Genomic DNA, 22,797 nt, shown 5'->3' with positions numbered 1-22,797 from the left:
TTTCAAGTCACCGTATCTTCAGATCGACTCAAGTAGTTAGAGCAATCTATTGGACTATGTGTACACAGGCGACCTGGATATCGGAACTTGGCTTCGAATTACATAGGACTGAGAAGAGGTATCATAATTGAGTGCTGAGCGATCGTGCAAGTTTCAGCAACACGGCATCGTCGAAGGGCTGGGGAACGCGATGAGAATGGCCAACGAACGGCTACTTCCTTCGCCTCCCGTAGCCGTCAGCCTTACCAGTGCACTTCCTGTCTATGTACCTGTTGACCCCACCAAGCAATACCTTCTTGGGGAAGCTCGCACTAAATTGGGTGCCGGGTCCTGCTCGAACAGTGTCCACGATATCCTGCACGGGCCAGAATGTCGTCAATGGAAGAGTAGCTCTGATGTTAGTTGACACTCACTGTTGCGAGCTTCCTCCTATCACCATCTAGATCCTCCAGGAACTTGGTCGCTCCTGCGTTGGATCCGATCTGAACGAACTGGAATCCGAGTTGGCCTGGTGGGCATCCCCAGCGCTGGAGTTTGCTTGCTGTGTTTTTGAGGAAGTTCCGGAGGACGTCTTCGTCGCCTAAATAATTGTAAGCATCAGTGTTCGCCACGACGGACGTATATCATAGTTCAGATGGAACTCACGAGCTTTGCCATCTGTGATGATGATATAGTTCCTTGGTTTCGGCCAGGTAGGTTCTTGGGTCAGGACAGCCATGTTCAACGCTGAGATATATGGTTCTGCGAGCTGGCTGATCTTTTTACCGATGTAGGTTCCTCCGTTGGGTGCCATCCCTTTGAATAGCGAGTCGATCGTGGACCGACTTTGGATGTTGGTTCGCGATTTTTCCGAGTTGAAGAAGTGGATGTCGATTCCGTCTGCATCGTACTGGGCGGCTAGGGAGGCAAAGTCTGCCAAGGCTTCGCAAGCCTTGAGAGGGACGGTCGTCGTTAGGTTGTAGGAGGTTGAAGAGTGGGACTCGGGTACATACCTCATCCCAACGTGTTCTGCCGGATGGCATGAGGCTGGTCATGGAGGTCGAGTCATCGACGACGAAGATGGTATCATAGTAGGAGAGCCTGGCGAGATCCCTGTTGTCTAGCGTGTACCTGGAGTAGTCCGGCGGGGCCTCGATATTCCAAGAGTTTACGCTGGCGGTCGCAGAGAAGACAGGATCCTTCTTCGAGTATTCGGGTACAGCAGGATCAAGAGCCCACCGCTCAGACGCGTATTCTAATTGCTTTCCAGGCTTGCCTTCGGATTTAGACGCCTTGAGGCCTGATGAGGTCCCAGAGTCGAGGAAAGGAGAACGTTTGTCGGCAGTGGGTGAGGATTGGGTACTGGTGGAGCGTTTTCCCTTGAAGATCTTCGAGAACATGGTGGTAAGAGGCAGAGTAGCGTGGTGTTGTCAGGAGAGTCCGATCGATTGGGATATATAGGCGTTAGGCCCTATTGTAGAAAGGCTGTTGAGCGTGGGCCCACATCCTGCCTGTGCCAGTGCGGCGCTGGCCATTCAGCACAGATGGGGAAGCTCAGGGCGCTGAGTAGAGCCCACAGCGCAAGGGAGCCCCGAACATATTCCTTAGCCCTCTTGTACACGGTTGATTTGGACTCGGAAGGTCAGGGATTTACAGCACGTTCTCATGTTTGGCCTCATATGAAACCGGCGTATTATGGCACTTCGCGGCCTGCTCATTTTGCCAAACCCTATTGGGGACAAGCTGTGTCACGGGCGCTATCAGAAAAGTCATACCTAGAAGCTTAATGTTATTCCAATTTCATCTGAAGGTTTTACAAAAGCCTATACTGACCCCTTGTTGTTGATTGACACTGAACAAGAAACACGAACTTCGAGTTGCAAGTGGTGTTGTCGTCGAGCGTTCTCGGATATCTCGATTTAGCTTGCCGATGATGCCGAGATCACGGGCACTGCAACCTAATCCTTTTTGGGAGGTCACCGCCATGGACTCGTTACAGCGCTTTTATCGAGTTGTTCTTCCCTTTCTCACCGCGTTGACAACCTGGATGTAAATGTCTGCAGAGCAGTTCAACTACATTGAACAGGACAGGACCGCCCCGCCAGGTGGAGACGAACTCCCAACCTACGAAGATTTAGCTGCTCAAAATGGTCCAAACTCGAGGCAAGCGCCATGTGCAACTTTGATTGGAGACTTTGAGCTTATATGTGGTGACTGGGAAACTATTGAATTAGGTTCGGACGTTGGCGAGGCTGGATAGAGAAAAGGTGTGTAGGATCGCTCTTGAAGGTTTCATATGGCTGACCGGGTCGCTGCAGAGCTGCAGAGCGATATGCAGATGTGACGCCCGAGGAGCGGGCACGCCGGCGAGCACAGGGATGGGATGTGAGTGCGATCCTAGGGCTTAAACGCTGTAGGCTGATAGAAACAGCTCCCAGACCAAGCTCAGAACTATCCGGGTTCCTCAGGCCCACCGTCTACAATGTTGTACACCACGCAACCACCGGTGCACTCTACACATCCCCCGTTGCACATTCAGACGAGCAACCTTTCGATCCATGACACACCTCAACCGCCCATTAGGGACGATGCCTCACTGCCTCTCCCGTTCGTTAGCCAGAGTATTCCTCCAAGTCACCTCAAAATCAACCAATTCGGTTCACGATTTCTACCCCACGCGACTTCTCAAATACGATGCATCCTCCCCTTGATGGCAGATCGATTGGTTCTCATTGGACACGACGAAGGGCTTTCAGTGTTGGACATGTTTCCCAAAGATTGGAATGAGAATGGAGAGGTGACCATCAAGCAACCAAATGAAGCCCAGGCGCATCTCATCTGGAAGGGAGAGACGTAGGTTCTTCGATCTACTGAATTCAGCGCCCGGTCTCATTTACGTGACAGGATCTATCAAATGACGATACTGGAACTTGAGGAATCAGGGGAGGGAACGTTACAGGGTGTCGTATTAGCACTTGTCGGCCCCGAGCCTGATTCTCCCTCGGGTACCCACAAAGACTCCGACTTTCGTGTGCTACGGATGTACAATCTCGGTAGCTTGACAAGTCTTGCTCGGTGGGCAGTAGCCCAAAAAGGCTCCCGTCCGTTGGACTTATATCGCCCATCACATTGGCAAGCACAGCAACAAAGCCCACGGAAGCATCGACCCCAAGGCAGCATAGCACGCAGCCTCAAATCCCTGATAACAGACACACCCCCAAACCCACCCCAGGCTGCAGAGCCAACCGCATCATACCACTCGTTCCTTACCTCCCCGTCATCTGGGTCTCCCTACCGAACAGGTGGTGCATCCGAGCGGGAAAGTCCTATCCGACAGAATTCTGAAGATTCGACATGGGACGTGGTTGACGACCTCCCATTGCGATGGGCAACAGACTTTGTGCCTCTGGCTTCCCCTGGTTCACGGCTAGCCAACACCTCCGTCATAGCATACGCTACATGGGCTGACAAGAACCGAAGAGGGTCGACCGGTGGCCAACTGTTGGCAATTGCGACGAAGAACAGCATCCTCCTATACGAGTCGCCGAAAGGTGAACGCGCCTACCGATTCGTCAAAGACTTTTACACGCCCCTCCAGCCAAAGAATCTGACATTCTTTGATCAACTCGTTCAGCAGGAAATTGGGCTCGACAGCCCAGGCAAACACACTCGCTCTGGAAGCGCGGCCTCGATTCGACCTGTTATCAACGACCAAACCAATGGCAACACTATCAACTACGGGACGCAGCTCAGTCTATTTGTCGTTTTCGAAAAGAAGGCCTCATGGATTCGAATAGCGGATTCGTCCGTTGGCGAGTTCGAGCTGAAGGAAGATGGCGGGCCTCCACCTAACATCATGGGTCAGTTTGGACACCGAGAGGGACTGACACCTTCGAATTCCATTAGCTCGGTAACTCAACGAACGCGGAGTCGACTATCTTTCGACATCAGGGAAAGCGTTGCCCGGTGGATCCTTCCCACAAGATGCGAGCTCCCGATCCCAATTGAGTTGAACCAGTTCAGTAGCAACGCTCCAGCAACGCGGCCGGTGTACCTCCTCACTCGTGGACGACGAACCCACATCCTTCCATGCCCACTTCCCACCAAATCTACCTCCGTCGTTCCCCTCCATGTTATCTTTTGGAAGAACACACCAAAGAACATCGCAGTGCGCATCTGTAATCCGACAAGAGGCTGCATCACTGCACCCCCGCGTTTCTCTCGCCATAAACCAACTCTCCTTCAGGCCGTGGCCTTTGGTGAGAATGGATTGGAAGTATACGAAACGACGGTCCTGTCCATGTTCAGTGGACAAGGAAAGGGCAAGGGGCGATCCGTTTCGTCTCCATTCGACTCTGTCCGTGCCGAGGAAGATTTGGGTGGTGACACTGGTTTCCTACTTTCGGGTGGTAATTGGGATCAAGCTGACGAACTGTATGGTGGGGGAAGCCTGGATCGAAGTGACACTTACGCACCTGGTAGTGCCACTTCCTACAGCAGTCTGGAGTCCGAAGCCATTGTCAGTGTCCTGCGGGATGAGATTGGCATGTATGGCTGGTGCAGGAAGGGTCTCAATGACTACCGGATATTTTGGGTGGGGGGCTCGTATGACGATGTTAACGAGGAGGATGGCGATGTATTTTAGAAGTTTGAATCTATGAATGTACGAACTGTTGCTTGTATATTAGACCATTGTTGTTACTATTTCCTATGTACATGGACTATTGGAAACTTCAAAACAAATGAACTGCTCGGACCATCTGTCAAGGTAAGAAAGTACGGTTGGCGGGACGTGCGAGGATGTAAAGAAAGAGTCTTGAGCCTTGATTTCGGAAGTTTAGTTGCAGGCGGCACCAGAGTCCAAGACTCATACCACTGCAGTGACGTGATTGTCTTTGACTGGTCGCCTGACGCGCGCGATTTTGGAGGTCGGAACCACGACCAGGTAAGCTATCTTCCATCCAATCCAAGAACTACTGAGCGAGTTATCTGCAGGAGCACCCTGGGGCTGTCCAAGAAAGACTCAATGGCGACGCATTATAATTGTACGAATGGCCATGTGTCGTTAGCCGATGCGCAAATCGCTGAAATGAAGGCCGACATCGAGGCGCGTCAAAGCCGACTCAGAGAAATGCAATTGAAGCGGAACGCGCTCCTGCCAGTCTCGCAACTTCCGAACGAAGTTCTTTCCAAGATATTCACCGAGTACCACGATCTTGTCACGGACGAGGAACTGGAAGTGGAGGAAAACAGCGAGGAGAAGAAACACCGTCAGTGCATCGCCTGGGTTGGAATCCTGCACGTCTGCAGCCGATGGCGGGAGGTTGCATTGGGCCTTTCGGACTGTGGACCCATTTGGGCGATTGGGCTGGGTCAGAATGGTTGGCGACGAAGATCCAACAATCCAAAAACCTCCCGGTCAAGGTCTACCTGGGAACGCGCCCAGACGGCCAAGTCAACTACAATAATCAGACTGCGCTGAAGTTGTTATCCCAAACAAGCCGACACGAGATTATCGAGCTCGCCGGAACCTACAAAGTCCTGAGGCAGTGGTTTCGAGCCCTCTCGTCTGGGCCCGCCCCTCTGCTTCGCGAATTAACCGTCATTACAACACTATCCAAGGACGACCGACGATTACCTCGCCTTCCGAGCACCGTTTTCACGGGAAAGGCTCCCCAGCTGGAATCCTTACGTCTCTTCTGGTGCAGTGTCGATTGGAAATGGCCTGTACTCAGCAACCTCACCACCTTCGCCTACCACGCTGACGAGCTTCCTCCATCCGTGTCTCCGATGACATTCTTCGAAGGCCTCAACCGAATGCCCAACCTACCCACTTTAAGTCTCCACTTCGAGGATTTCCCGACTTTCGAATCTCTCGAGGACTTCCATGGAACGCTGCGCTTCCCCAAGCTCGAGCTGCTGTCGGTGTCCGGCGAAGCCAGACAATGCCAGGACCTCCTCAGTCGCCTCTCCATACCAGAATACGCTCGCCGCGATATGACTTTTACCATTGACGGGGACGATTATTTCGGCTTGGATATGCTCGTCGAAGAGGTCTTCAGGAAACACTGGCCTCCAGGCTCGACCGCTGCACAGCCCCGCCTTCAAAGTCTCCTCGTCGACTGTGACAACTCGGAGATGAGCATTTTCAGAGTGATGGCATGGAAGGAGATCGTTCAGTTTGGAACTGAAAGCGAGCCGGGGGCTGTGCCATGGATCCGCATCTCTGTTCACCCAGACAGGTCCCTCCTCGACGAACAAGATTATGACAGTCTGATTGCCGCCCTGCCCCTACGCGCGGTGCGAGTACTCCACGTCGGATACCTCTACCTCCGTTTCAACGAGATCTCCGCCTCCTTGCCAGCCCTGGAACATCTATCTCTGCCCAAGAAGACCATCGCTTGCACATTCTCAGACCTTTCTGAGAGAGATCCTGCCGAGCAGTCCTCGCAAGAGGGCCTGCAGCCTCCTCCCTCTCTGTTCCCTCGACTCAAGACTCTCACATTTCACGACGTTGAGCTCAGAGCTGAACGACAATGCAGCGCTCGCGATGGTGTCGTTATATTTCCGAAACTTGTAGGCCTACTACAGTCTCGAGCTCGGCGAAATGCCAGACTTATGGAGGTCGCCTTCCACGGTTGTGGAAATGTGTCCGAAGAAAGGCTGCGACTACTAAGAAGTATCGTCCCAAGGGTCACTTCAAACGGAATCGAATATGAAACCGATGAGAAGTGCAAAGACACTCGGTTGTGTGGTGTCTGTCATCCCACTACTGCCATTGCTCGCCGTAGACGAATGTAAACAGCTTGTTCAACACAAGGGTTGTCAATTGATATGTTGACTGAGATAGCTGTCCAACGGATAGCCTTAGTAAATTAGACCATCATCACTTCAGTCTGTACATCGCCTGTAGCCTCTCTGTTTAATGTAGGATCATAATGACAGTGAACCTTGCAGATACATTAGCTTGTGTTATATATCGCCTTAAATTAGCTCATTTTTGCGAACTACCGTTACCTGACGCGCCGTTGGAATAGGGGCCAGGTTGGTCGACGCCTTCCCGATTTGGTGCATTCGCTTCCATTTTTGTATATATTCCTGCTTTCCCCTGACCATCGTTTTCTTGATCGCATATGTTCTCTCCCTTGGTGAAGAGTCCTTTTTCTCTGATACAAGTCCGTCTGCGAGTACCACTCCAGGATGTTTGGCTCTCAGGGGTACAGCCCTCTTCTCCGTTCTTTCCCAGCGAAGGGAGCAGCTACAGTAGTCTGACCTACTTCAACTCTCCATAAATTCATAATTCTACAGCTACTCGAGAGGCAGTGTGACTCACTACATCCATTCATCGGACTCTATATGTGGAGAATGGGATGTCATCCGGGGTCGTGCATGTCCACAAAGGCATAATGCTGTGCAGAGCAGTGCACTTCCCTGAATAATCAAAGCCTGCGATTGGGCTTGAAGATGCACACCATTTCTTGTATTCATCGGCGTCCCACAAGACAGTACGGCAGACCCCTCGCTTTCGTCGCAATGGGTACCATAGCCACGTGCAATCGATAGCGAGCTTCCTTTGGGCAGGGTGGTAGCCAAGGCCTTGGCCCACTTCTCGATCGTCAATCGCTTACTCCAGTCTCCTCATGCTTGCACACACCTTATTCACTGCCTTCGATCTCTCATTTCCGCTGGAGTATAAAGGCGGGAGAGGTGGATACAATTCTCTCCATCACGCCACTTGCGCACGGTAGCCCCTCTACTCAAGCCATCGACAATGTCTCTTCGCAGAATATTCTCCCCCTTCTCGCGCAAGAACAAAGGCGAGGGTAGCTCCGCAGGAGCCGTCCATGACAGCTCTCATTACTCCTCCAAACCTGCACCAGTCGAAATGCCTACCCCCTCCGTACCTCCTCCTGCCTATTCGCAGACATATGGTCCAGCGTCTGAGGAACGTGCTCTGGCCAGGCTCAGAGAATACGATACTATCTTTGTGATTGATGATTCCTCGTCAATGTGCAACGATGCTACGGTAGACCAGACGCGTTGGGACGTGGTGAGTTCTACAGTTGTATATCTCTTTCAGCTCGAACTGACCTGAATCGCTCAAAGGCATGCGAGGCTCTGGCAGAGTTCTCAGAGATTGCCGCTAGATATGATAAAGATGGTATCGATATCCATTTTCTGAACAGTCCTCGCGTCGGTAAAGGCTTGAAGGTGAGCCTCGCTCATAACACTTCTCGTTCTCTGCTTCCCTACTTACCAAAGCCTGGGCTCGGTCCACAGGGTGTAAACGACGTCCGGAGACTGTTCATGGACCTCACGCCGTCCGGGATGACATATATAGGGAAGAAACTTGAAAGCCTGTTGACAAAAGACTACATCAAGCAGATGGAGTTGGCCTCGAAAGAACTAGGAGCATGGCCTAAACGACTCAACTTCATGATCATCACTGATGGCGAAGCCAGTGGGTATTTTTACTGTCTGAAGCAGTGTGGCGTACTGACGGAATACGTGCCTTTTCAAGGTGACGCCGTAGACTTGAAAAAATTCCTTCGAGATACCGCAAATACTTTGCATAAGCTTCGGGCCCCACAAGCACAGGTCAGTGTGAAATCGCTCTCTCAAGTGCTCGAGAGTTTGGGAGTTAACCGGGGACTCTGTTAGATTGGTTTCCAATTCCTCCAGATCGGAAACGACAAACATGCAACGCGGTTCTTGGAAGATCTGGATGGAGACTGCAACAAGAACCTCCCTACGGTACGTGGACCCACATCCTCATGCAGTATAAAGCGGGCTGTTGACGACGTATGAAATACCAGGATATTGTCGACACCGTGAAGTCGGACCCAGGAAAGCCGTTCGACGCAGACCTCATCAAGAAAGTCCTCTTGGGTGGCATTAACCGCGGTTTTGACCACAAAGATTAGTTTCCGATATCTTCCCAAGTCAGCTTCGCAATTCCTTCATTTCGATCTCTTGTGTCCTTAGAACCTTGTACTACCATATTACATGTCTTTATAACAAGTACAATCACATAATGAAACTTGCAGTAGAAACTAGTGATATCGAGTCCATAAGTGCATCAAGCAGACTAACACGGGAGATGTAATATACAGCAGATATACAGGGATAACTAGCGAAAGCAACAACAGAAATGTACAAAGCAAACCTCGCGAGAGGTTTGGAATCGGTTACTGTGGTCGTATGGTTATGCTACTTCGAGGCCACGGAAACTGTTTTCTTCGTACGAGGCACTTTGGAACGGTAGGTTCCATCGTTCGGGTCATCATCTATGGCCCTCTTCTTGCGCTTTTTCCCCCGGCAAGCAAAGTCATCAGGGTCAAGGTATTTAGTGAGAGGATTGTCCACCAGGTCGTCTATCAAGCCCCACAGCGATTTTGCGATGGAGCTGTTGGTTCGTAGATGGGAGGGGTATTTCTTATGCACGGTATGGCGGAAGGTGTTTATAGCTTGGGCTTTCGTCTTCAAGTCTGCGTCGTCCCCCAACAGATATAGAAGGACACCTAGTATCGAAATCAGCCGAAGAAAAAGGCATTTCAGGGGACTACAAACCGATAAAAGACAGCTCAATTGGAGCTAGAACTTTGTCTACCTTATTCAAGAGATCGCTGTACTCTTCATCAGTCGCCAGCTGGTTGAGTTCACGGAGTACTTTGTCGATGTCACGCTTGAACTCCTGAGAGGGTGTCTCGGTAGACCGCAACCAGGCCTCTGCCTTCTGCGAACTGTAAGCACCTCGTTCTTCAACTTGGTCGCAAAAATAGACGAGGTGGACCATATTCGAAAAGTCGCGACCACGCGACAGAGTCATTGTCAGGTTGGCAGCAAGACCGTTGTCCACCAGGACGTGGGTATCTTGCAGGTGGTTGATCCATCTAACAAACCGACCGAGAAGAGGATAAGTTCTGAGAGGCAAGAGTAGTCCAAATGGCTTACTTTGATCGTGGAGATGATATTGCATGCCACCGCTCTACAAGGGCCGGGGATTAGGGTTTAACACCGAGCGCAGAGTGCGGAGCCCTTACCCGCAGATGTCAGTGTCATTCCCATCTGCACTCTTCCGAACATATCACGCTCTGAAAGCTCAGTGATTCCACGATACTCCTCTGTCAGAGACACGCTCAGAAGCTGGATAAGCCACACACAGTAAAGGAGAAACTTACCAACTGAAATTTCGATGTTGCCAAATTCTTCCTTGTCTTCGTCGGAGACAGCAAGTTTACCTTTAGCATTCTTCGGAAAGGTCCACCACCTGTTCTTCCCGTCGCCACATTTGACTGTAAAGGGATTAGCTTGGGGTCGTGGCCGATGAGACGTAAGCCTGGGGCCGTACTTGGAATCTGGGGGAAGTTAATAACTCGCGATGAGCACAATGGGGGCAAATGTCTGACCTGACCATCCAAGAACCTCTGAATCGATGTGAGACGCTATCGATACGCGTCAATACCGCAGCCCTCACGAGATAAGCGGGCGAAAACGGGTACCTGCTTGCCATCCACGCAGACTCTCGTTTCCTCCCCATCTTCCTCATGTACGACAAATAAGATGGGAGGAACGTGGTATCTGTGCGCGATAGAGTCTAGTAAAGCAGTTTGCTTGCTTTCGGACCAGACAACGTCTGAGCAGGGATCGATTGGTGTTGGGCGCTTAACGATCATCGTGGCGACGCTGCGGCGCACCTCGTTGATATTCTGGGTTCAGATCGATACCGCCTTGATGAATGAGCTCTGTAAACGAGCTTTCTCAGCCAGTTTCAGTGTGAACCAGTCATAGGCACTTGCCATGCAGATCCTTGACCCTATACGTTCTCTTCACAGAGTGGCCCAATTGCTTCTTCCTGTTAAAGATGCTGTCTTTTCTCTGCTCTGGTTCATTATGTGGGTCTTGGTCTGGATCTTCAAGTTCGTAGTCTCCGTCAGCATCGTTGTCTTCATAGTTTGTCACTTGAGGAAGAAAGTAGTTGTGATGAGGTCCATCGAGACTGTAGTTGGGCAGCGGAACCTGCGACATGGGAGGAAGCCAAACCAGTGGCACAACGCGAAAAGCCTCCGCCCGCTAAATATTGCAGCACAGCCACGTTGCTTCACAGCGCCCTCGAGGCCCAAGCTCAAGATTAAGTTTATGCGTCATAATATAGTAGGCAAGCTTATATCTACTTCGAATTCAAAGCCTTTTCCAGCTGCTCTTTAACCTGGCGAGCATCTGCTCGTCCACGACTCTGGCGCATAATGTACCCCACAATCTTGTTCAGCACACCCTTGTGACCAGCTTTGAATGCCTCGATTTCTTTGGGGAGTGCAGTGATCGCCTTCTCTACCAGTTGCTGGAGTTCGCTGTTTTCGGATGAAGCGGACGGTGTCGAAGAGTCTGACGAAGCCGCAGATTCTGACGAGGTGAAGGCGATGAGTTGAAGTTCCTCCGCTTGTTGCCTTGCAGACTTGGTCGAAGGGTTGGAAAGCATGTGGCGCAGGAGATATTTGCCGGAAGTACCTGCCCAATTGAAGTCAGTCGCGATGCTTTTGGCCAAACTAAGAGGGGACGTACCAGTGATTGTCTTGCCCTGAACGAGGTCAATAAGGTCACCCAGTTGCTCGGAAGTGACAGGATTCTCCATGAACGACATTTTCCTGACTGACAGTTGTCCTAGTAGTTCATGTGCGATCCTAAACACCAACGAGTTCAGAAGCTAATATGTTGGAAGGCAACACTGGACCAACCAATTGAATACGATCTTGGAGTCGCGTTTGTTGCCTGCGCAGAGCGCGTCAAAGTACTTGACAATGCTGCCTTTAGCGTCCGCATCACGGCCATCGTAAGGAACGTCCTTGACGCTCTCGATTTTGAGCAGAATCTCGATGTTCTTGTCCGACAGGCCATAAGAGGTCTTTAGCCGTTCTTGTGTCTCCCAAGGTAGTTCAGGAAGGCTATCTCTGACACCAGAAATGCGACTCTTGAACTGCGTGTCAGGAGGAAACGGGGTGACGAGTGGACCAACGACACTCACCTCGCTGATGTTTAGGACACCCAAGTTGGGATCGGGCATGTAGCGGTAGTCAGGAGCATCCTCCTTGGACCGAAGCTTGAATGTCTCGAACGTGTTCTCGTCAAAACCACGCGTTTCTTGAGGAACAGCGTAGGGCGCTTCCGAAAGCAGTTTGAGATGGCGTTGAATTTCATGGTCTGGACTTCGGGGTCAGGATAGGTCTGGAGGGTATAGACTGGGGCACGTACTGATAGCTGCCATCATGAACTTGACGCTGTTCAGATTTTTAATCTCACAGCGCGTTCCAGGAACCTCGCCAATTCGATTCACAGAGACGTTGACGTCACAGCGAAGGGATCCCTGGTTTCATGTGAGGAAGGACTCGCATACAGAGAAAGAACACGCACCTGTTCCATATTTCCGTCGCTTGCGCCCACAGCTCGCAGGAGAGCCTGCAACGTTCGAACATACGCCCCAGCCTCTTCGGGTGACCGCAAGTCGGGCAGGGTCACAATCTCCATCAGACCCGTTCCAGCGCGGTTGAGGTCAATGTGGGATGATAATGTCCGGGGATTGAAGGTTGACTTGGCCGTGTCCTATGGGCGAATGAGAATACACTCTTTGGGTGGAAAGGAACAGCGCGAACTTGCTCAAGCTGTATTTGTTTTATGCGAACTTGAATAGGTTCGGAGCCAGGGGTAGCTGCTGGTATTTGAAGGACTCCACCAGTGGCCAATGGTGCTACAACGAACAGTGAATACAGCGCCCCTGGGGCAAGGCGAATTGCGCACCATATTGTTGAGTGATTTGGAATCCGGAGGGTAGGTCGGAGTAGAAGTAGTGTTTCCTATCGAATGAGGAGCGTTTCTGAATGTCGGATTTGAGTGCTAGCGCCGTCCTCAAAGCCAGGTCGACGCAATTTGGGTTAAGTTTCTGTGTTGCGTCCTCGTCAGTACCATTCTCTCGGCGCCTACTTGACAAAAAGTCATACGGGGAGTGTTCCAGGGAACGCGGCGTCAAAGCCTACGACTTTTGTGTTGGGAACGTCATTTGGTTCAGCAGTCAATGCATCTACAGCGAACGTTAACCAGGGCTCATCTCAAATGCGCAAAAAGCAAGACGAACTTGAGAACAACTTGTGACGCGACTTGATCTGGGCATGGGTTTCAATCCCAATAACCACCTGGTATCCTGGCCATCTTGGGTCTTCTTTAACCTCTCTGTAGCTGTGGAAGAAACGGTATTGACGGTTAAGGCCCAGGAGTCTGCATGTCCGGAGTCGAACGAACATAAGCGGTTGAGGGAAAGAGGCGGTTTGGTGACGGTTTGGCCGCGGTCCGGGGAGGCCAATATCAAGGATCAAAACGCGACGACCGGGACGGCCTTCTTGATTTCCTCCATCATGGTCCTTGGTCTCTTGGACTTTGTCTGTGGTCACATTAGGATCGTGCAACCCATAGCCAATAACGTTGAACGCGGCGAAGACGTTCTTGAATCGGCTGGAGAATAGTTAAGCGCCATTCCCAGGGTACGATCTGGAGACATTTTAGGATGAAGGGGTTTGGACTGACTCGACACTGGTAGTTCCACTTTGATTCCAAACGCCCGTTATGACCTCGGTTCAGATCCTCGAAAGTGCTTTGAAGCCAGAGAAGCCCCTGCTTTGCGGTGCTGCAATCCACGGCCTCATCCTCGACACCCTCTTCGTCTCTGATTTCGATATCGATCTCGACGAACCCGATGATGACAAACTCTACGAGACCTTCGTAAAGAACTCGGAGAAAGCTACCCAATCTGAAAATCCCACACCAAGAGGGTTCAAACTCGAGCCGGAGATATGGCAGATGATGTACAACTTCCTCTTCCACCCTCGAAGCAAGAAGGAAACCGAGAAACTGCTCCGCGAACTCTCCGACTGCCTTTGCCTCGAGACAGTCATGTTAACGGGCAACAACGATGCGTTGACCAACCTCATGACCTACCACAACTTCGCCAAAACCCTTGGTCACGACACTGATCATTTTCAGAAGCTAATGGCTTACCTCAGGGAGGTTGGAAAGAGGATGCCCATCTCGGACAAGGCGAAGAAGCATTTCGAGATCGAGCGGTCGGGGGTGATCATGTATATGTTCACTCTCGTTCTGGACATGTTGGAGTATCAGAGAGCGAAACCACTGGCCCTCCAAGGGTACAAGGATCGCTCTTCGTGGCCAACAAACTTGGACGACCTCTTCCCCCACGGCCCCGACAAGCTCGTCCAATCTTTCATCACCTGGTACCAAGTTCTCCCCGACCCCATGCTGTTCCGACTCTTTGCACAGGTCTTGCGACTAAGCAGGGAACGAATAATCCCCAGCATGGTCCAATTCCGTTTCGCCACCTTCGTCTTCGACGCGTGGAAATCGCAATTCGACCTCTTCGTATCCATACTCGAAAAGGATGGCATGGATCCCGCCAACGAGGAGTGGTTCAGTCCCATGGGGAAGCCTTACTTCATCCACGCTTACGCTGTGAGCAAGGGACATTTCCGGTTTTGGCTCAGCACGGTCACCATGTCCGAAACGTTCTCCTCAAACCACCTCGAGGACATCTTCACCGGATGCGAAGTCAAGGCATTACAACTCCTTTCTCTGACGTGCTATATCACGGACAAGGACAGCATGGGACAAGACCATCCAAAACTCGTGCAAGACAACGAACTCATCTTCATCGCCCATTTCTTGTACAGGTACTTGTACATGCACCGGTACCCTGACCTCCACCTCCTGCTGCACCCAGCCATCGTCGATCTAGATGGCGCGATCTTCCCTTGGCCTATGCCCGAATCAGACGAGGAGCTTGTGTTGGACGCGATCCTCCGCTTCAGAACGGAGGGCAAGTGCAAGAACAAGGGGTGTGACAACTCGATGCACACCTCTGGCAAGTCCCTCCAACGATGTGCCTCGTGCGGTGTCGTCGCCTACTGCGGCAAGCAGTGTCAAGTCAAGGACTGGAAGAACCCTGAATTCCCGCATAAGACGATATGTCCTCTACTCACGGAACTGGTGAGGATCTCCGGGGACGATGAAGGCAACCTGTTCAATCTGGCGGAACGGAGGAGGAAGGCAGAGGCATCGGACAAGGAGCTGGCAAGGGCGGATAAGGAGTACGAGTGGATGTCGGGGGAGAAGTCATATGAAAGTTATATCAACTTTGAGGAGGCGACTGAGAGGGTGAGAGCGGCTGGGTACCCCAAGGAGAGCTTGGAGACGGTGAAGAGATGGGTTCAGCGATTTCCGACCAGGTTCAGTGCCAGGCCGACGAAGCATATTAATCCGCAACGAGAACTGAAGCCAGGTTATCCTGATTATGAAGAGAAGGTCGAATTCTTTGTTAAAAGGGACATGGGAGGCCCTGGTAAGTGCGCAAATATTCATGGACCTTGTCACGTATCTAATCCATCTCTTCAGCTCATGAGCCAGATCGCTCCAAACGTTGGCCGCATGAAGGCGAGGTTGGCAGTGTAGAAGCTTCATCATGATCATACACCCGAACGAGTCATGAACATAGTATATTTTGTATAATCTAGTAATACATGTCTCACGCATTGGACTAGTTGTCCTCCTCTCCTACCAGACGGCCCGACGTCTTACCATAAAAGGTCACACCGCTTCCGAGAAAAGAACTCCCCTCACGCGATTATCAGTCTCCATCGCCCTCATCACGTCCAACCAATCTCTCTTTCCTACCACCACCTCGAATGCCCTCCACCGAAACAGATATGACATCGATCTCCAATCCTCGCATAATCGACCTGACACATCCCCTCTCTCCCTCGACGACTCCGCGAACCATCTACCCCGGCGATCCCGATTTCCAGCTCACACCCCACGCGACGATCTCCAAGGATGGGTACTCGGTGCACAACCTGAGCATGGGAACACAATCTGGGACACATATAGATGCACCCTGTCATTTTGTGGAAGGCGGCAGATCGATAGACCAGATAGGGCTGGATGAGTTGGTGGGGAGAGCCTGCATCGTTGATTTCACTCGTGGAGATTATGGCCGGCCTGGGAGGAGGCAGAAACTTGACTGGGGGGACCTTGAAAATGTATGGAAGGGTACTTCCTCTTCCACTACATTGGAGGGGCATCTGCGGTCAAGCGACTACAAGATCTTCATCGTAAACACGGGATGGTCAGAACAAGCACTTGCCAACAGCCCCTTTGACCAATCTACGTTCTTCGCTCATCCGTACTTCTCGTCCTCTGTTGCAACCAGGCTGCTTGACATCGGGATCAAGGTGTTTGGAACGGACGTGCCAAACCCCGACGAGACGCCCTTCCAAAAGGCTGGTACCGAAGGCCAGGATGCATCAGAGGGAAAGTCCGGCGAACTCGAGGGAGGGAGCAATGGTTACGCGTTCCACGAAGTGTTTCTGGGAGGAGGAGGGCTGATCGTAGAGAACATGGCCAACTTGCGCGCGCTGGAGGATCGCAATGGAGGAGAATGGGTTGTGAATGTCATCCCGCTCAAACTGGAAGGGACGGATGGTTCACCGGTTAGAGCATTTGCTTATCGTCAAGCTGAGGTCGGATAGGGAACATTGATCAACGAGATTAGATCAAGGTATATCGGTCCGCTTTTCTTGCTTTGTGACGACACGGGCAAAGCTTATTTTCACTCTTCTCTTCACATCGTCACATTTGATATCTCCATTTGTAATTGTCTGTCCCGATCGTCCATTCGCCCCTTTTTCGAATACAACAAATGTACCAGAATGGAAGAGGATTCACGAATCCACTGGTCATGTACCTGTATGCCGGGTACTTATTCCAATATATTGTCGGTCTCGACCACGTTGTTCATTCATGTCGCTCATGAAAGGCTTTAGCAGCCAATATTCCATCTTTCGCTTCCATTCGCCGTTCGCCAGGAAGAGCTACAGATGAAAATTATGTAGCGTATGTTATCGGGCTCCTCGTTCACTTTTACAGAAAGGTATGGTATCCATAGACCCAGAGGATTGACCTTTCGATACTTGACACAGTTCCAGGTATGGGTACAGCGACAGAAAATGGAACTTTGGCAATAGATCTTGATCGGTAGAACAGTGTGACAGGAATGTGAGTTGCACAGTCGAAAACCGGCGTTGCGCCTCATTTTGTCGGTCGGCTCGACTCGACTTGTACTGAGCAATTCGCGGTTAAGTTGTGGGTAGGACAAATGCTTCTTCGGTTTAACGAAGTAGTTCTCAGTTCTCAGGCGTCATTCGCAGGATGAAAGGAGACTTCAACAGGGATACCAAAAGTGTTGAATATGGCACTGTACAGAGGAAACCACAGAAACCAATATTTACGCCTACTAGCACTACATCATCAGACCATCCACTTTCGGCCAATCGGTCAAGATTTCCTCTCAGTTGCCAAACCACTTTCAGTACTTTCGTATTTCTGGTCCATTCTACACATGTAGACGATGAAGATCGATTTTATTCAGCGAAATCGAGCAGGAAGTGAGGCTTTTGGACTCGACTCCTTGAAGAAGTTGTCGATGACGTCCGTGACGAAGAACGTGGGAATCCTCATAAGAAAGGGGGGTTAATGATCCCGATTCCCTCGTGGCATGCCTCGAGGCTTTACAGAGTCTCTTCCCCATCCACGACAAAACTTTTGAAGACCGAAACTCTTTTCGTTCGTCACATTAGCACACCTGACGAGGCATACGAAATCATTCAAAATGCGAGCGAAGACGGAAAACCAGAAAAGGGATTCACCCCAGTCTGCCTCTTCAACCATCTCTCCTTTCAAGAGCGACCTTCAGTTCGACGACGATGCCCGCCTTCAACGACCCCATCACTGCTCAGCAGCTTCAGCAATTCTATTGCGGACAATTGAAATACGCGTTTAACAGCAGTAAGTCGCTATGATCGTGGAGAACGACGCGACGCTAATCTGTGACGAAGACGCCATGCACCCAAGCGTGCAGCCGTTCAGCCAATCCTACTTATTCCAGGAAGCCGCAGGTTATGGCGCGCCATTCCCTTACGCGCCTGCGCTCCCTGAACCCGCACTCGAGCCCTATCATATTCAGTGTTCAGACGCACTGGCGGTCCCTCCCCATTGGCCCTCTGATACCTGGAATGGAGATCTCGCTTTCGCTGCGCCCTCTCCCACTACTTCATCGTCGCACTTGCCCGCCTCCCACCCCAATTCTTCTTCTGCCTCTTCCACTCCTCCCAGCACCGGCCCCATCCGTAACAAACCAAATAAACCCGGCCACATCCCCCGACCGAGCAACGCCTTCTTGCTCTTCCGCACCTACTTCATCCAAACCAACCCTACCCAAATCTTCTCCAATGGGAAACGCTTGAACCAGAACGAGATTAGCAGGATGGCTGGCAAGGCATGGCGTGCCCTATCCAAGGAGGAACGGGAGCTATGGAAGGACAAGGGTGAGGAGGAGAAAAGGTTGCACCAATTGAAATACCCCGACTATGTCTATGAGCCGAAGACGAGGGCGAATGGCAGGAAGCCCAGGAAGGATAGGAAGGCTGCGCGCGCGACCGGGTCAAGCAGTGACGGCGGAAGTTCTGCGTATACAAGCCCTGCTTCCAGCTCGAGTAGCCTTAGCCCTTCCCCGCGGTTGCCTGTTCTCGGGCGCCCTTTCCACCCCGATCTCGACTTTCCTATGGTTCCGAATCCCAACCCCGCCTACCACAAACGCAAGGGCTCCAACAACAACAGTCGCTTCGAGTTTGAGGGGGGCGCTGTTCTGCCGGTGCAGGCCCCTGCCTACCAAGATCCTACTCCCCTCGAGTCCACGGCAGATCCAACTCAGGCGCTGGCGACGCCGATGTCGGTCCAGGAGCCCGACCCTGTACCCGTCTTGGACTTGCTCGACACGCCCCACCCGGCTGCTGAGTTCGATCTGGGCCCTTACAATCCCCTCGACATCTATCGAATTTTGGAATCATCTGGGATTTTATATGTATGAGTAGCCACCAAGCTACCTTAGATGTTCTGTCTTTTATGTCCTCTTGAATACTGCGTCACAATCGGAACCGAGGTTAGGGGCATGAGCCAGAAGGGTACCATGAGATAGGACGCGTCCAAGTATACGTTTCTCCGGACGATAGTGTCTCTGACGAACCATCTTGATGTCTGCGAGTCCTAAATCCTTCGTTACACTGGTCCATTACTGCAATGAAAGGAGGGAGAAGAGAACAAGTTGAATTTTGATGGCATCAAACACATACGATGGACGCGACCACGGGCGTGACCCTCCTTTCACTATACCGTGACCACGGGTCGCTGCTCCAAAACACGTTTTGGCAGTAACAGCACCTTCTTTGAGCGCCAATCTACCCTTTCATTCTTTTCACCCATCCACATCCACGTCTTTGAAGGCGTATCTGCCCGACGAACAACCAAAGAAGCGACACAAGACTAGACTCATCGCAAGCCAAGATGGAGTTGACGTTCATGAACGATCTGGGGCAGAGCTTTGTCGTTGAGATTGATGAGAATATGGAGTTGGAGAATGTTATGGCTTTGCTTGAGGCAGAGGTGAGTGCTGGATCTACGTGAATCTATTGGATATCGACCTGATCTGTTCTCTCCTCATCGCAATACTTGCGTCGATGTCGTTTGTCGCTCGACGTTCCCGACCTCATACCTTGACAACTGCTGTGCTATATGGTGACTTGTATACCCTGTTAAACGAAACGATGCCCCATCTAGTCAGGCATCCCAGCTTCTGAGCAGAGCATCTCGTACAATGGACGCGAGCTCAGTAATCCCAAATCTACGATTCGGCAGTTGGGAGTTGAAGGGCAGTCTGCGATGCTGTTTTTGAGGAGGAAGGTGGCTACCGTTCAGGGAGGGTGCGTCCTCCTTATTTTTCGCCTTCAGTTACTCGACAGTGTCTGAACTCCTGGATGTCCGTGTACAGAACGATGGAACAAGACGCTGAAATGATGCGTCTCCAAATGCTCGGAGATCCACAGCTAATGCAACAGCTTCGTGAGGTTCGTCTCCTCCTCCTATTCCTATCCCTCCTCCACACCATATTCCCTATTCCGGTCCCACTAACACCCTTCCCCTTCCACACCAGCAACAACCAGACCTCGCCGACGTAGTCGAGAACCACCCCTCCCGCTTCGCCGAGACCATGCGCGCCATGCGTTCGCAAATGGACACAGTGAACAGAAACGCTGCTATCGAGCGTCTCAACGCCAACCCGTTCGATGTGGAAGCGCAGCGAAAGATCGAGGAGGAGATTAGGATGCAGGCTGTTGCTGAGAACATGACGCATGCGCTGGAGTATAGTCCAGAGTTTTTCGGGAGGGTGCACATGCTTTAGTGAGTATTCTTTGTGGTCGTGTTGAGTTGGGGTTTGGATCTGGGCTCTCTGTTGAGTGAACTTTGCTGATTGGATTGTGTTTTTAGTATCAAGGTGGAGGTGAATGGACATCCTGTGAAGGCTTTTGTGGATTCGGGTGCTCAGTCGACTATCAGTGAGTTTGACTCAGTTATCCATCTCCTACGCGTAGCTCAACCGCTGATTATTCCACAGTGACCCCTGAATGCGCCGAAGCTTGCGGGTGAGCTTCTCTTCCACCCCCCTTTCAATCCACCCGCTAATATACCTTTGACGCGTAGAATAATGCGGTTACTCGACTCGCGGTTCGCAGGTGTCGCTCACGGTGTTGGAACAGCCAAGATTCTTGGACGGATCCACGCAGCGCAGCTCAAAGTGGCCGACATTTTCCTTCCTTGCGCGTTCACCATCATGGAGGTACGTTGCCACATCTTCCTCCGCCCTTCCCTCCGGTCTAAACTGCGTACCAGGGCCGCACAGTCGACCTCCTCTTTGGACTGGACATGCTCAAAGCGCACCAGGCTATCATTGACCTCAAGAAGAATTGTCTGATTATCCAGGACCGCGAGGTACCCTTCCTACCTGAACATGAGCTCCCCGAAAAGGCGCGTGATATGCCCCTGGAAGAGGATGTGTCGGGTGGACCGTCGACTGCGGGGCCTTCGTCTGCTGGGGGGTCCATTAGCAACCCTGCTGCAAGGAACATGTCTGGCGGGAGTTTCCCGAGTGGGGAAGGGAGAACTTTGGGTGCTGCGCCTGCTTCTAGGACACCCGGGGGAGGGGGAACGAGTCAGCCTCCGGCGCAGGCGAGCAGGTTCCCTGAGGAACATATCAAGACGATTATGGACTTTGGAGTGTCGAGGGAGATGGCGATTAGTACGTTGGAAGCTGCTGGTGGAAATTTGGATGTTGCTGCTTCTTTGTTGTTCTAAAGGGCTCTCGGATGGGTTGAAGGGATAACGTTGGGTGGAGGGGTGTTCCAAAAGATTTCCCCTCGTGCGGTTGAAAGAAGAATGCAATGTATTATAGGTATTTCTTGGACAATGCAGGGAATATGATTGGATGAACAATGCGGTAGTGTACAATGTGTGTGGTGCGATAACGATAGCGAGATAACATGACGAACGAAAGGGAGAACAGAGGTTGGCCAAACTTAAATGAGACTAATCCTGGTACGCACAAGGCCTCCGCGCCAATTATGCATACCTGCGTTACGTCTATGGGACCACTCTGTCTGCATCCTTGTAAAGGCATCCTGGATATGCTCGGGTCTCAACGCAGTCCTCGCCTCTGGCGGGGGCAAAAACAAGGTGTTAACAGGCAAGGTGTACTCTTCCTCCTCACCCTCCTCCTCCCTCCTCCTCTTCTCCGCTGGGCCTCCCAGCAGTGTCGCCCCACCCGCCTTCCTCTTCCCATTCTTCGGAGTTGTATAATCGTCTCTCAAGATACTCTCTTCCAGACTCTTCTTGACGGCTAGACCGGCGATGGTGAGCGACCTGACCATTTCGAAAGCGAGGAATCCGACGATGTCGATTGTGTCGTCGTTGGCGCGGAGGTCGAGGTGTGGTGGGAGGTTGAGGAATTCGCGGAAGCGTTTGCCTTTGCGGTAGGTGAAGGAGGCTTGGCGGCAGTCTGAGTAGTGTTGGTATTCTTCGCGGGTCATTTGGCGGGTTGCGTCGTCTGCTTCCTGGAAGGAGGTTGAGTTTCGTGGAGGGAAGGGTGGGGAGAAGGAGGGTGTACCTTTAGACGCTGGATGGAGGCTTCGTGCGCTTCGATGTCGTCGTCGTCTTCTTCGTCGTCGTCTTCGTGCCCTGCTGTTTTCAGGACTTCGGAGTAGATGGTCATGATCTCCCAAGGGAGCTTGAAGTTGATCTTTTGGGCTTTTGCAGTTATCTTGTCTGTATCGCCATGAATTTCCTGTCTTATTCACAAGAGGGTGAGGGGAGCGCACCGTCACCGCCATCCTCCAAACCGTCGACTTCGACACCTCCACCGCCATCGGGCCCAGAGTCTTTAGCGTGTTTGCGAACGTCTTTCCACGAGAGATAGGTTCGGAGTCGGTTTACTTTGGCGCGGTCGTGTCGGATGAGGAAGATAAGGTCTTCGGCGGAAAGGAAACGCGCTCCGCGACGCAGTGTTACAGCTCGCGCTTGGACAATCTAGACACCCATTAGCCAGGAGAACTAATCTTGAAAAGGTATGTAGGCACCAATTCAATGATCTGACTCCGCACGATGTCTTCTACCAAATTCACGGTCTCGGGATTTGGATCTTGCACTTCTCCAAAGACGAACATCTATGTGACTCCAGGTTCAGTCACAGGGTTCTGAAGCACGTTCTTTACTTACCATCTGTGATATTTCCTGGGTATACTTGTAGTCCCTAATGGGACCACCCGGTTCTCGAGGTTTGGGCAAGGACATCATCTTCAGCGCAAACGTTCGTTCGCCGCT

At 51.6% G+C, this 22,797-nt stretch overlaps 11 protein-coding genes across 11 annotated transcripts; 7 read left to right on the top strand and 4 right to left on the bottom strand.

Moving 5' to 3' along the window:
* Positions 1-211: 211 nt before the first annotated feature.
* Positions 212-1,379, bottom strand: CC1G_08149 (hypothetical protein; the record flags this gene model as incomplete). The annotated part of the gene is made up of 4 exons (XM_001837543.1): positions 212-355; positions 414-580; positions 646-931; positions 993-1,379. 4 exons carry the CDS (start codon positions 1,377-1,379, stop codon positions 212-214), a joined length of 984 nt encoding a protein of 327 aa, XP_001837595.1.
* Positions 1,380-2,032: 653 nt separating this feature from the next.
* CC1G_08148 (hypothetical protein) lies at positions 2,033-3,893 on the top strand (the record flags this gene model as incomplete). Its single annotated transcript, XM_001837542.2, has 5 exons — positions 2,033-2,213; positions 2,318-2,364; positions 2,405-2,832; positions 2,884-3,839; positions 3,886-3,893. 5 exons carry the CDS (start codon positions 2,033-2,035, stop codon positions 3,891-3,893), a joined length of 1,620 nt encoding a protein of 539 aa, XP_001837594.2.
* Positions 3,894-5,005: 1,112 nt separating this feature from the next.
* On the top strand, positions 5,006-6,780 carry CC1G_08147 (hypothetical protein; the record flags this gene model as incomplete). The annotated part of the gene is made up of 2 exons (XM_001837541.2): positions 5,006-5,360; positions 5,426-6,780. 2 exons carry the CDS (start codon positions 5,006-5,008, stop codon positions 6,778-6,780), a joined length of 1,710 nt encoding a protein of 569 aa, XP_001837593.2.
* A 970-nt stretch (positions 6,781-7,750) lies between these two features.
* On the top strand, positions 7,751-8,903 carry CC1G_08145 (hypothetical protein; the record flags this gene model as incomplete). The annotated part of the gene is made up of 5 exons (XM_001837539.2): positions 7,751-8,029; positions 8,086-8,190; positions 8,242-8,577; positions 8,662-8,733; positions 8,796-8,903. 5 exons carry the CDS (start codon positions 7,751-7,753, stop codon positions 8,901-8,903), a joined length of 900 nt encoding a protein of 299 aa, XP_001837591.2.
* Positions 8,904-9,189: 286 nt separating this feature from the next.
* On the bottom strand, positions 9,190-11,007 carry CC1G_14704 (hypothetical protein; the record flags this gene model as incomplete). The annotated part of the gene is made up of 10 exons (XM_002911229.1): positions 9,190-9,500; positions 9,550-9,872; positions 9,934-9,967; positions 10,023-10,103; positions 10,161-10,274; positions 10,331-10,337; positions 10,389-10,424; positions 10,482-10,615; positions 10,677-10,735; positions 10,775-11,007. The coding sequence occupies 10 exons, from the start codon at positions 11,005-11,007 to the stop codon at positions 9,190-9,192; spliced, it is 1,332 nt and encodes a 443-aa protein (XP_002911275.1).
* Positions 11,008-11,149: 142 nt separating this feature from the next.
* Positions 11,150-13,271, bottom strand: CC1G_14703 (glutamyl-tRNA(Gln) amidotransferase; the record flags this gene model as incomplete). The annotated part of the gene is made up of 10 exons (XM_002911228.1): positions 11,150-11,487; positions 11,542-11,660; positions 11,715-11,947; positions 12,002-12,177; positions 12,229-12,340; positions 12,388-12,576; positions 12,627-12,721; positions 12,772-12,913; positions 12,972-13,051; positions 13,106-13,271. The coding sequence occupies 10 exons, from the start codon at positions 13,269-13,271 to the stop codon at positions 11,150-11,152; spliced, it is 1,650 nt and encodes a 549-aa protein (XP_002911274.1).
* A 319-nt stretch (positions 13,272-13,590) lies between these two features.
* Positions 13,591-15,584, top strand: CC1G_08143 (hypothetical protein; the record flags this gene model as incomplete). Its single annotated transcript, XM_001837537.2, has 2 exons — positions 13,591-15,376; positions 15,430-15,584. The coding sequence occupies 2 exons, from the start codon at positions 13,591-13,593 to the stop codon at positions 15,498-15,500; spliced, it is 1,857 nt and encodes a 618-aa protein (XP_001837589.1). The 3' UTR covers positions 15,501-15,584.
* Positions 15,585-15,740: 156 nt separating this feature from the next.
* Positions 15,741-16,562, top strand: CC1G_08142 (cyclase; the record flags this gene model as incomplete). The annotated part of the gene is made up of 1 exon (XM_001837536.2): positions 15,741-16,562. The coding sequence occupies one exon, from the start codon at positions 15,741-15,743 to the stop codon at positions 16,560-16,562; it is 822 nt and encodes a 273-aa protein (XP_001837588.2).
* A 1,233-nt stretch (positions 16,563-17,795) lies between these two features.
* On the top strand, positions 17,796-18,958 carry CC1G_08141 (hypothetical protein; the record flags this gene model as incomplete). Its single annotated transcript, XM_001837535.1, has 2 exons — positions 17,796-17,877; positions 17,928-18,958. 2 exons carry the CDS (start codon positions 17,796-17,798, stop codon positions 18,956-18,958), a joined length of 1,113 nt encoding a protein of 370 aa, XP_001837587.1.
* Positions 18,959-19,431: 473 nt separating this feature from the next.
* CC1G_08140 (SNARE binding protein) lies at positions 19,432-21,276 on the top strand (the record flags this gene model as incomplete). Its single annotated transcript, XM_001837534.1, has 8 exons — positions 19,432-19,530; positions 19,705-19,847; positions 19,916-19,991; positions 20,078-20,325; positions 20,413-20,480; positions 20,540-20,567; positions 20,626-20,761; positions 20,815-21,276. The coding sequence occupies 8 exons, from the start codon at positions 19,432-19,434 to the stop codon at positions 21,274-21,276; spliced, it is 1,260 nt and encodes a 419-aa protein (XP_001837586.1).
* A 221-nt stretch (positions 21,277-21,497) lies between these two features.
* On the bottom strand, positions 21,498-22,767 carry CC1G_08139 (spt3; the record flags this gene model as incomplete). Its single annotated transcript, XM_001837533.1, has 5 exons — positions 21,498-22,031; positions 22,085-22,242; positions 22,296-22,503; positions 22,554-22,640; positions 22,693-22,767. The coding sequence occupies 5 exons, from the start codon at positions 22,765-22,767 to the stop codon at positions 21,498-21,500; spliced, it is 1,062 nt and encodes a 353-aa protein (XP_001837585.1).
* Between the last annotated feature and the right edge of the window lie 30 nt (positions 22,768-22,797).

Source organism: Coprinopsis cinerea (assembly GCF_000182895.1).
Source record: "Coprinopsis cinerea okayama7#130 chromosome 5 map unlocalized cont3.5, whole genome shotgun sequence".
Taxonomy (NCBI): Eukaryota; Fungi; Basidiomycota; class Agaricomycetes; order Agaricales; family Psathyrellaceae; genus Coprinopsis; species Coprinopsis cinerea.
This window is presented reverse-complemented; position numbering and strand designations above follow the sequence as displayed.